This window comes from Coregonus clupeaformis, unplaced genomic scaffold, assembly GCF_020615455.1.
Source record: "Coregonus clupeaformis isolate EN_2021a unplaced genomic scaffold, ASM2061545v1 scaf0010, whole genome shotgun sequence".
Taxonomy (NCBI): domain Eukaryota; kingdom Metazoa; phylum Chordata; class Actinopteri; order Salmoniformes; family Salmonidae; genus Coregonus; species Coregonus clupeaformis.
In genome coordinates, this window is record NW_025533465.1 from 1,444,970 (window position 1) to 1,457,501 (window position 12,532).

Consider the following 12,532-nt stretch of genomic DNA (forward strand, 5'->3'; position numbering starts at 1 on the left):
TTGGGGAGGAAGGGCTCATAGCAATGTCTGGAACAAAGTAAATTGAATGGTATAGAACTCATCAAACACATGGTTTCCATGTGTTTGATACCATTCCATTGATTCCATTCCAGACATTATTATGAGCCATGGGGTTAAGGTTAGGGTTAAGGTTAGGGTTAGGGGAAGGAAGTAGCTAAAAAGTAGTAAATAGTTGCAAAGTTTATAATTAGCTAAAATGCTAAAGTTGACCGTGATGAGATTTGAACACACAACCTTTGGATTGCTAGATGTTCGCGTTGTACGCCCACCTATCCACCCTACTTTCGTTTTTGCCTTAAGTAGCCTTCTGTCTTACGCAACCATATCAAACGTAACATATCATACTAATTTGAGTGTCCAAGATTTTTGTTTACTATGTTATGTCTAGTCTATGAGACCAGACTGATCACGCCAAGCAAGACCAGGATGAAAATGAGTTTTTGTAATTTGTGGACACATTGCAGTAAGTTGTCTGATTTTGTTGTGACATTGGCTCTCATTTCCAGCAGCTGTGGCCTTGTGGTTGGATGCATCTGGTTACAGTTTTTGCATAACAGCTTAAATCTCAAGAGCTCAGTACCTCATTCTCATCTGATAAAGACATTGAAACCTCTTTATACAGTAGGCTACTTTATTGGCATCCTCCCTCTTATGACACAATAATTATAATGTTTTGCATGAAATATTCAATGCACAGCATTCAGTGATGGAAAGGAAGTGTAAATTCTTAATTGATCACCAAAGCCCCCTGTCATCTTATACCATATACAGGGTAACACTTTACATAGTTTTAAATACACAGTTGTAACACATTGGCTGAAATTGTGTGTTTATTGCTGTTATTGCCAGTTCAGAAATGTGTTACCCAATACAGTAATAACAGGGTGAAATGATTGAAATGGAGTGTAGACTAGTGGAATGTAATCTGTGCCCCCTGACAAAAATTATTTGTCTGAAATATCCAAATCCTTTTGCTCATTTCATGCATATCTTGATTTGGAATGAGCAATATAGGTTAGGCCTAGGCCTATGTCCTAGCTGGATATGAAGATGCCATGTAGTTACAGCAAGGGGAAGGTTGACAGCTCATTCTCACTCTCATTCTGCTTGTTTTCTGGTACATGAGTTCCTGGTGGGACAGGCTCATGGTTAGGAGATAGACTATGTGACCTCCTGTGCTTTGTGATGATTACATCCTCTTCCTCTACCCAGTCCATCTGCCCTCCGCTATCTGACCTTACAAGCTGCACACGTGCCTGTTCTCTCTTGCATCACGGCGAGCCATGGAAACAACTGTAGCGATAACGGTATTTAATGCATTTTGTTGTGTCCACCGCAGTTTTGATTGAAACAAAAGGACTGGCTGGATGCCTAGAGGGCTGCTTCCAATTGCGGATGTTTTTATTTGATCTCGCTCATTATCTTCAAGGCCCTGGTTTCTTCTCATGTGGCCGGAGAGAGCAGCAGGGCATGGAAGGATGAAGTCTGACTTCAGGCTCAGTCTTTGTTCAGCATAATCTCTCTCTCTCTCTCTCTCTCTCTCTCTCTCTCTCTCTCTCTCTCTCTCTCTCTCTCTCTCTCTCTCTCTCTCTCTCTCTCTCTCTCTCTCTCTCTCTCTCTCTCTCTCTCTCTCTTTTCAACCGACCCACTTGAGCTTTCAAATGCACTTTCTGTAGCTCTGCCTGCAATGCCATGCCTTTTCTTGTTTATCATTGTGTTATTGAACACAGAGTCACAGACACAAGTGCAGCTCCATATGCCTGATTTGTGTTCACATGAGCAGGTTGACTCACCATTTGTGATAGGTTTTCTTAGTGTTTCTTTGTGTTGTGGATAATGAAAGGAGGGAGTGAGCATGCAGCAATACCTTCCTCATACATGTCAATGATAGAAACAACCTTGAGAGCAAATGCATATAGATGTTTCATTAATCTGGGTCATATGGAGGCTTAGAAGATTGGTCCTCATTTTTCTATGTCTAATAATTGCTGTTTACCTGAAGATGCCACTCATAGCCTACTCTATGTCCATCTCATCATCTGGAGAGAACCCCAAACATGGACCAAGCACCGCCACGCTTACATTTTACCCCTCTCTCTCCCATTCCTCTTTGTTCAGAGCTGAAGCATTGGCCGTGAACTTGACGCACCCCCCCACTCCCTCTGTACCCCACCCTACCCAACCACTCCCCCTCCTAGCTACATATGCACGGGTTCCCATGGCAACTGTCACACTTCCTGCCTAGCAACCGGCTTTATCTCCAGCTGAAAAACAGGGGGGACAGAATGGAGAGGGGAGTAGCAGGGGGGTTGCGGTTTAAGGGGTGTATTGTTGGGGGTGGTGGTGTAGTAGTGAGCTGATGCAGTAGTAGCTTCATTAACTAGCCTCACTCCTCTCCTCTCTTCCACCCCCACCCTTCCTCTTCCTCCCACTCTCACTACAGGAATCCCCAATTTACTGAGGAACCTGTGAATCCAGCTGCAGGTTGAGGAGAGCCTCTCCTTTGTAATGAGATTGGAACAGCACAGGGCTCAGTGAATGGAAGATGTTCTGCACTGGTGGATACATGGAGTACATGGAGCCTCTACAGAGGTCTACTGTCGGCTTGTTTTCTCTTCATCTTGATTGATTTGACTTGTTCACATTGACACACATGCTGGTTTAGATAGGCGTATCTCATTCAATGTAGGGCTTGGTTACTAGGGGCAAATAATAATTAAATGACTTGATGGGTTGAGTGTTGTTATTGAGTGACATAGTAATCCAACCTTGGTGTAATTTTGCCACTACACCTGCACCAAATAAAATCTGTGTCACTGAGATAAACACATAGGCTACTATGTCACGATCTATAGTGCATGCTCTGAATGACAACAATAGCTCAACAAATGGTAGTCTTTGCTGTCACCTAGTGGTTTCTAAAGTTGTTATTATGCTGTTATATTTCTAACCGTGCTCTGATCTGCTTTGGTGTGTTAAGGGGTTTCATATGGGAAATTAATATCGTTCTGACAAATTATAGGTTTTAAAGGTCATTGGTATGACAGATCTGAGACTAAGTAGGTAAAGCTCTTAGTAAAGCATCTGCATGATGAGTGAACCTATGTGTGCCGTGCAGGGATTGTAATTCATTTTTGTTATGATTAAATCTTATTTCAGCAATCGTTGATGTGAATGTGTCTTCAGGCCCAGTCTAGCTCATACCACCCACATCCCCTGAAATCCCCTGTAATGATTATAATTCCAGTTCCTCTGTAGCTGTGGCCTCTAATAAACACTAGCTGATGACTGGCATGCAGACACCACCCCTCAGGGCTCGTTTGCTCCTGTCTGGATAGACACAGCTCTATAGTCTACCCTGTCCACATCTGTCAGCACCTCTGGCACTGCTGCTCTTCCTACATACTTAACTATGTGTAAGGCTTAATAAGGAACTTAGGTCTCAGACAGGAGAAAAATGTGACAGAGGAGATTCATTTATCAAGCTAGTAGAAAGACAGGTTGACTTCTGTGCTTACTGATGAAATATGTTCTCAAAAGGCTGCTACTTAATCTCTGAAGAAATATTTGAGTCAATGTAGAACAATTACTCCGTCTGTTAGATATTGTGAGACAAAGCAAGAGACATTATTTTTTAAAAACTGGATACATATTTCCACAGTGTAAGTGGAGGTATTTTGACTGCAACATGTTGTTTTCTCATTGACTTAATACATGGAGGAAATCTATGACAATGCATGCTTTGGTGGATATAATGGTATCCTAACAGTGGGAGGATCAAGTGCAGGGGTGGGCAATAATTTTGGCTCGAGGGCCACATTGGGATAAAAAAATTCAGCTTAGGGCCGCACACATTTAATTTTTAATCAAACCTCTCGCGGGCCAGATTGAATGGGCTCACAGGCCGTTGACCACCCCTGATACTGTATGTTGCCCATCCATGATCAAGTGGCTGCTTGACTTTTAGATTATTAGAAAGTTTATAATCAAAATGGGACAAAAATATTTCATTTCAAAGATTTATTCACAAGTACAAAAATTGATATTCATATAGATATTCACATAACAACAAATATTTTCATCACCTAGATACCGTTTACAGTGCATGTCTAGTAATTACACATACCATGTATTCTTTGGACAAGGCTAACAAAAAGTATTCAACTGAGACATGAAAACACTTTCACTAGTTGCCAGACACAGTGTGTTGTCCTACATGAAGCATACCACATTTCATTGATTGACATGGTGTGTGTGTGTCCTCACAGCTATGCTGTTGACTGTGCAATGGAATGATACAGTATTAGTTGATTTCCAATTGTCCTCATCCAAAGTCCATTGTGTTACAATACATTAAAGAGATGACAATAGTTCAAAGTCCCCATTCAGGGACTGGAGACCGTCACCTTTCAGGTTATCTGTCCTCATACTGTCTCTTCTCTCCTTTCTATGGTTGTGTTTACAGTTTAAAAGAGTGTGGTGTTCTTTCCTCATGCCTATTCAAACCGAATGAGTGCCAATGCCACAGCACTAATAATGAGTTTGTTGAAGTTCCAGTTGAATTACAGTGTACATTAGTTCAGCCCCAGTTCACCTCAATGTCTCAATCACTGACATTGCTTTGTCTGTGGTTGTGAGACCTTGAGAAGCAGCATTGTTGTACATGCAGAGTGGAAATGACAGTCAATAATACAGTATCCTCTGGAGAGATGAGGCAGTGTCCTCTTGTGTCGGTGTTTTTGAGGGTCTCACAGTGTATGAGGCAGAGGGCCATAAGTGAACCAACACATATAGCTTTGTGCTTTCATAAGGTGATGATGGGATTTTGTCCCTGTTACAGAAACAGTTCTCTATTGAGCCGTGGATAAGCATTTAGGAGTTTAGGAGTAGAAAATCATGACAACTCAAAATTAGAGGGTAAAAATACACACACTACAAAAACATCAAGGTAAACAGTTGGAATTGAGGAGTTGGTGGATCATAGTCCAGTTGGCCTAGGGCATTGGTTTGTCACCATAGCAGCTCAGTGTGCCAAGGTACTGTGGTGTTTAGAGTCTCTGTTTCCCTCATTATCTCATTTTCACCATGTGTGTGTGCTTATGTTAGTATGCTAGCTCAGATTGAGCTTCATCTTCTGGGATGGGACAGTTCAGCAAGCATCCACTGACTCAGTCCTGGGCTCAGTTCACTTTAGCCAGCAGCTGCTCTGAGAACAGCTTCTTGAGCTGGGCCACCTCTTCACTGAGGGAGCTAAGGTGGGACTTGAGGACATTGTTCTCTGTATGGTAATGGAACTCTGGCTGGCCCTGTGGGGGTGTAGGATGGCCATACTGAAGGGACTCTTGCCGTTGTCGCCCCCTCCTGGTCTCCTCTCCCTCCTGCTGCTGTGGCCAGACTCCTGCCCCCTCAGCTCCACCCAACATGATGTGTCCGCTCGCTGCTTCCCGGGGACCGTCTCTTGCTCCCATTGACTGTATGGGGCTGTGCCTGATGTCCTCCCCACTGCTGGGGATCTTAAAGCGCATTTTGTGAGGAAAGTTCTTTATGCCCTCCCCAGACTCCACTTTCCCCATCATCACTCTGGAGAGCTCCCCAGGGAAGTGTCCACTGTGGTGCACCTGTGCCTCTGCAGGGGACTGGTGGAGCTCGTAGCCCAGCTCCTCTGCTCTGTGTGGGGACAGTTTGCCATGATCACTAAGCCGTTCCTCAAAGGAGAGGGGGCTCCCTACACTGGAGCTGCCAGGGGTGGAGAACCCAGAGTCCTCTGACATGCTGCCAGCGTCCCTGGAGCCTCGCACGCTGAACTGGCCCCCGTGGGCAGCAGGGTGGCTCCCTGGTCCACTGGGCAGATAGTAGTGTGGAGCCAAGGTCTGTGGAGCACAGGCGGCTGCGGTGAGGGGCAGGATGGGTGTGTTGGTGGGATCTTTGACCAGGCCGAAGCGGAACTTGAGAGCCAGCATCTCGGCCCTGAGACGTGCATTCTCTTCCAGCAGCGCCAGCACGCGATTCTCCACCACCATGTCGTTGACGCGGCGCTTCTCCCTGGAGCGCTTGGCCGCCTCGTTGTTCTTCTTGCGCTTGTCCCAATAGCCATCATCCTTCTTCTCGCTGGGGATGAACTCACGCTTCCGCCTGAGGGCATTCCCAGAGGCGGGTGGGTCATTGGTGCGCTTCAGAGCAGAGGTGCGTCCGAGCAGAGAGCGGGCCAGCAGGCTGCTAGAGGTCAGGATGGACACGGCCTTGTCTGTGAAGGACAGGGGCCCACCAGGTGCAGCACTGGACTCCCCACCACTCTGCTCCCTCATGTCTTGAGAATCTTCTTCAAACATCTCACTGGTCACACTCATGGTTTTGCTGTGTTGAGATGTTCTGTTCTTCAGATAGTGTCTCAAAATCCAGTGTCATGGAACGGTATGGCGGTAAATTGTTGCAATAGCCCCACCTAGCGTTCAAAAGAGGAAGAAGAAATGGAGAGGGGGATTTAGTTATGCAAGATCGGTTACAACACAATGTTATGTAACCCCATTACATCTTTCCAGTTAAACTGGAGCTACTTGCACAACAACCCCACATGACTCTTGAATAAGAAACATTATGTACTAAGTGCTAGACAGAAATTTTAATCTCTTTTGAAAATGTTTACAATATAATAATCAAAGTGGGCACCTGTCAGCAGTCTAAAGGTTAAACGGTTAATTATAAGATCTATATTATGATTTCTTTAATAAATATAAGGCTAAAATGTTATTGTTTTTTCCTCCCAATTCTAAAGAAAGCTTTTATTATCGCTGTCCTGACCCAATGACTGGAACTGATGTTGCTTCATCAGACTAAATCAGTGTTGACCTACATGTAGGCTAACTTAGTGTTATCTAACACACCGTATCAACCTCTAGAAAAATCCGCGCAATGACCTGCATTGATTGCCTTGTCTATTTTAAATTTCACTAAAACAAAATGGCTTAACATTTTGAGTTCATGACCAGACGTTATATCTTGCAGGAATCGAATTGCATCAAGGACATTGATAAGAGCAATTGCCTAGTTTGCGAGTTGAGAATACTCTGCGCCTCACTGCTATACCCTCCGTTCTTTTAAAATTGGTTCGCTGTATGGATCGAACTGTTAACCTACATCCCTAAGCGAAGACTGAACTGGTTCTTCTCTAAACCTTTTAGTGGATGTCATTCTTAATTCCAGTCAGATATACAAAATAAACGAAATAACCCACTGAAACCGCAATTAAAAGTTTCAACAGACTATTGCAATGAAGGTCCTGTTAAGCATAATTGCATACTTGTTCCACCAAGTCTATTCAGATCATCTTAATTCATCATAATTATTTGACTTTAAAATAATGTTTGTCTACTACCTAATAATGACATTTGTTGAGTAGTTGTTGCTTTGGCTACATTCATTTAGAATAGTCAAACAAATATATATATATATATATATATATATATATATATATATATATATATATATATATATATATATATATATATATATAAGCTGAATCGAAAGTAGGCTATAGTTTTCTTTACTTGGTAAATATTTGATTTTATATAACCTCATCATGGTAGCCTACATAATTGATAGACTTCTGTTATAGGCAACAATGTCACATTTGTGCTCATTATGCTTGCCTATTCTCTGTAGTTTAATGAATGCACTGTTGAAATATATGGCATTTGTGAAAATTGTAAAATTACCTTGAGTTGGATTCTCGTTGTTTCAGAAAAGCACCGACCTTTCAATTTCGTGTCACAATGTAAAGCCGCGTCACAATGTAAAGCCAACAGAGCGATCGTAATAATTCAGCAGCTTCGATTCAGCACTGGGTCATCGAATACATAGGATACTTTGTTGCCTGCACGGAGTAGGATACTGTTGGCCTACTCAGTATTAGGCTACTAGTCGTTCTTACACCTTGCGTCTCGCGTTTCTGCTCCACTTGGAATGCTGCAGCTCCTATTTGTTTCTTTCCCGGTGAAGTTCAGCCGAGGACGTTCCCTATCCTCACTTGAACCAATTGGCCGCGTATGTGTGGTGCGCTCACTGAGACCGCCTCTCTCCATGCTAAGACCCACCCCGCAAGGGAAAGCTCACATAACGTTATCCTGCTCATGCATCATCAACTGAACTCGCTCGCCCATCCTTTCGTAACAATTAAGTAATATTTACAGCTCTGGCTCCCTCTCACTCTCCCTGCAGATTTCCAATAGACTTATGCTCTTCAACCCAATATCAGCTTTATGGATGGCATGCTTGGTATCAGGTCAAAGTGAGTGACAGATCCGAGTTGTTGGAATAGAATTGAGAATGAAAAAAATGCCAGCAGTCATTATGCAAGCACATCACAGTTTTTCAGCATATAGTGATCTCCACTGAATATATTCTCCATTATAAAAGGAGACATTCCTAAAAAATATATTGAGCTGTATGTGTCTGGAGGGATATAGTTACGTTTACATTTACATTTTAGTCATTTAGCAGACGCTCTTATCCAGAGCGACTTACAGTTAGTGAGTGCATACATTTTTTATATTTTTTAAATACTGGAATCGAACCCACAACCCTGGCGTTGCAAATGCCATGCTCTACCAGTTCAGGGAAATACTCTCTGTTTTCCATATTGCTTCTTTTGCAATGATCCATCTTTCACAGTGTCAATGAACTCCATAACATAAGCCAAGCGCTTGACCCAGCCTTGCGAAATATTCTCAGAATCTCCGAAAAACACAGTGTAGGCCTACTACTTATCATACTAAATGGAGGGTCTCGGATTTACGTACAGAATAATCCGAAATGCTCTGAGACCAGGTTGCAACCGTAGGTGGTTTAATGTGTTCTTCAGGGGTTCAGCCAGGGACGGCCTGTTCAATAGGGCGATATGGGCGACGCACTGCCAAACGGGAAAAGGAAGGGATTTTTTTTCTAATCAATTATATCACGGCAACAGTAGTTATCAGTGTTGTAATCTGATCTGACTGCCACTAAATGTCAAATCAGGCTAAAGTCGTGCTTCAAATGGCCCCGCCCGTTTTTGGGCGATTTCAGTCAGGTTGAAAATCGCCCAGAAGTCTCTCATAGCCTGTCATGTAAAATCTATTTTTTTCAAATTTCAAAGCTTTCAATACATTCTCTATGGGTGTCTGTGGGCTTGCACTTACGCTTTCGTCATACGTGACGTAACCATGAACGTAACTAAGCAAATAGCGGCTAGCAGCGCTCTTTGCGACCTGCAGTGTGGCGTTATTTTATGTTTTTAATTTGTACACTTAGTGGCGTTATTTTATGTTTTTAATTTGTACACTTAGTTTACAAACATTCTGCCAACCATGGATTTCGAGTGGTGGGTTTTGGACTGATCTTGTTGATCGTGTACATACCCGCTACGAACTGACTAAATAATGAAAACGTTGCTGGCAGCGGAATCCAATACAGCTGGGAGACTTGGCTGGATGACAGAGTCCCGGACAGAGAAGTGGAGCCGGCCGGCTTCACCCTGGTCGGAGCGGACCTCGATCTGACAGTCACAGGGAAAATCGATCCTGGTAAGAGAGCGACTCTGTACCCCGAGCCCCGACATTGAACTGCTTTCTGTGTCACTGTGACCTTACTATCTGCCCCGTGAGTTCCCCCAATTGTTTGTTACCGTTGTGTACTGTTGATAATCACAAGTTTACTGGAGAACTGAGACCAAGTAGAGACTTTGGACAGGGTGGATATGGTATAATAAAGGCAGTTTATTCAGAGGTAAAGATATCTGGAATCGCGTGCACGGACTCGTTTCGTCAAACTCTTAGGGAGCTATCTGAAGAGAGCCCGAAAACATTGTGTGCTGACATTTTATACAATAAATGATGTAGGTTGAATCTAGTAGTTCTGATCTTCTGATTGGTCCTGATGAGTTGGGCGAGGTCCCCTCCACTGTTGCATTGGCTCTGAGTCGGGTTCTCTGTCTTCAAATGTTCAGCCTAAAGAGAGGGGATTTTTGTGTGTGTGTGTGTGTGTGTTTAACAGTGATGATGTGTGTGTGTGTGTGTGTGTTTAACAGTGATGATGTGTGTGTGTGTGTGTGTTATCAGTGATGATGTGTGTGTGTGTGTGTGTGTGTGTCCTCAGAGCAAGAACTCGTGAGTTGGAAGAACTGAGAGACCTATGGCGTGGGTGTTGTCCTTGGCCACCTGCTGACAAGGCTGACAAGATAGGACTCTTTTGTCCATTGTTATAGGATAGGAACAGCATTGATTGAAAACAAACGCCCAACACAAAATGGGTCATGCACAAGATTTTAGTCAGACCAAGCTATAACATTATATATTTACTACGACAGTACATTCAACCAAAAGCTAATATAACAAAGGCATCAGAGATTATTTATAATCTGTCACAGAAACTGGAATCCATCTCCCCAGATCAGTCAATAAATGCTTCTGGTATTGACTTATATGCTGCCCCTGTCTTCATGTTGTTGCTGGACATATCTTTTTAAAAATGTGTGTAGGTCACCTAAATCATCAGAAAAATTGCCCCTCCTGAGAATTTTTTCAGGAGCCGCCACTGGGTTCAGCAGTCACATGAGCTTTTAGTGGAACATACTGTATGCATCAGTCTAATGACCACCAAGCATCTTATGAAAATAATTCCCGGGTTTCAAGAAGTCTCTCTTGAGTTAGTTTCAAATCCAGACTATAGGCAACAGCTAGCCGCTTGAGACATTATGAAATACTCCCTTTTGTCTTGCCCATTCACCCTCTGAGTGGCACACATACACAATAAATGTCTCAATTGTCTCAAGACATAAAAATAATTATTTAACCTGTCTCTTCCCCTTCATCTACACTGATTTGAAGTGGATTTAACAAGTGACATCAATAAGGGATCATTTCTTTCACCTGAATTCACCTGGCCAGTCTATGTCATGGAAAGAGCAGGTGTTCTTCATGTTTTGAATACTCAGTGTACACTACCGGTCAAAAGTTTTAGAACACCTACTCATTCAAGGATATTTCTTTATTTCTACTATTTTCTACATTGTAGAATAATAGTGAAGACATCAAAACTATGAAATACCACATATGGAATCATGTAGTAACCAAAAAAGTGTCGGGTAGCTTAGTGGTTAAGAGCGTTGTGCCAGTAACCGAAAGGTCGCTGGTTCTAATCCCCGAGCCGACTAGGTGAAAAATCTGTCGATGTGCCCTTGAGCAAGGCACTTAACCCTAATTGCTCCTGTAAGTCGCTCTGGATAAGAGCGTCTGCTAAATGACTAAAATGAAAATGTTAAAAATATATTTGAGATTCTTCAAATAGCCACCCTTTGCCTTGATGACAGCTTTGCACACTCTTGTCATTCTCTCAACCAGCTTCATGAGGTAGTCACCTGGAATGCATTTCAATTAACAGGTGAGCCTTCTTAAAAGTTAATTTGTGGAATTTCTTTCCTTCTTATTGCGTTTGAGCCAATTAGTTGTGTTGTGACAAGGTAGGGGGGTATACAGAAGATAGCCCTGTTTGTTAAAAGACCAAGTCCATATTATGGCAAGAACAGCTCAAATAAGCAAAGAGAAACGACAGTCCATCATTACTTTAAGATATGAAGGTCAGTCAATACGGAACATTTCAAGAACTTTGAAAGTTTCTTCAAGTGCAGTCGTAAAAACCATCAAGCGCTATGATGAAACTCGCTCTCATGAGGACCGCCACAGGAATGGAAGACCCAGAGTCACCTCTGTTGCAGAGGATAAGTTCATTAGAGTTACCAGCCTCAGAAATTGTAGCCCAAATAAATGCTTCACAGAGTTCAAGTAACAGACATCTCAACATCAACTGTTCAGAGGAGACTGTGTGAATCAGGCCTTCATGGTTGAATTGTTGCAAAGAAACCACTACTAAAGCACACCAATAAGAAGAAGAGACTTGCTTGGGCCAAGAAACACGAGCAATGGACATTAGACCGGTGGAAATGTGTCCCTTGGTCTGGAGTCTAAATTTGAAATGTTTGGTTCCAACCGCCGTGTCTTTGTGAGACACGGTGTGGGTGAACGGATGATCTCTGCATGTGTATTTCCCACCGTAAAGCATGGAGGAGGAGGTGTTATGGTGTGGGGGTGCTGGTGACACTGTCTGTGATTTATTTAGAATTCAAGGCACACTTAACCAGCATGGCTACCACAGCATTCTGCAGCGATACACCATCCCACCTGGTTTGGGCTTAGTGGGACAATCATTTGTTTTTCAACAGGACAATGACCCAACACACCTCCAGGCTGTGTAGGGGTTATTTTACCAAGAAGGAGAGTGATGGTGTGCTGCATCAGATGACCTGGCCTCCACAATCCCCCGACTTCAACAAAATTGAGATGGTTTGGGATGAGTCGGAAGGTAGATTGAAGGAAAAGCAGCCAACAAGTGCTCAGCATATGTGGGAACTCCTTCAAGACTGTTGGAAAAGCATTCCAAGTGAAGCTGGTTGAGCGAATGCCAAGACTGTGCAAAGCTGTCA

The 12,532-nt window shown here is 43.1% G+C and overlaps 1 protein-coding gene across 1 annotated transcript; it reads right to left on the minus strand.

Moving 5' to 3' along the window:
• Positions 1-4,591: 4,591 nt before the first annotated feature.
• On the minus strand, positions 4,592-8,028 carry LOC121551008. Its single transcript, XM_041863513.2, has 2 exons — positions 7,734-8,028; positions 4,592-6,463 (listed from the first exon to the last, which is right to left on the minus strand). Exon 2 carries the CDS (start codon positions 6,366-6,368, stop codon positions 5,202-5,204), a length of 1,167 nt encoding a protein of 388 aa, XP_041719447.2. The 5' UTR covers positions 6,369-6,463; positions 7,734-8,028; the 3' UTR covers positions 4,592-5,201.
• Between the last annotated feature and the right edge of the window lie 4,504 nt (positions 8,029-12,532).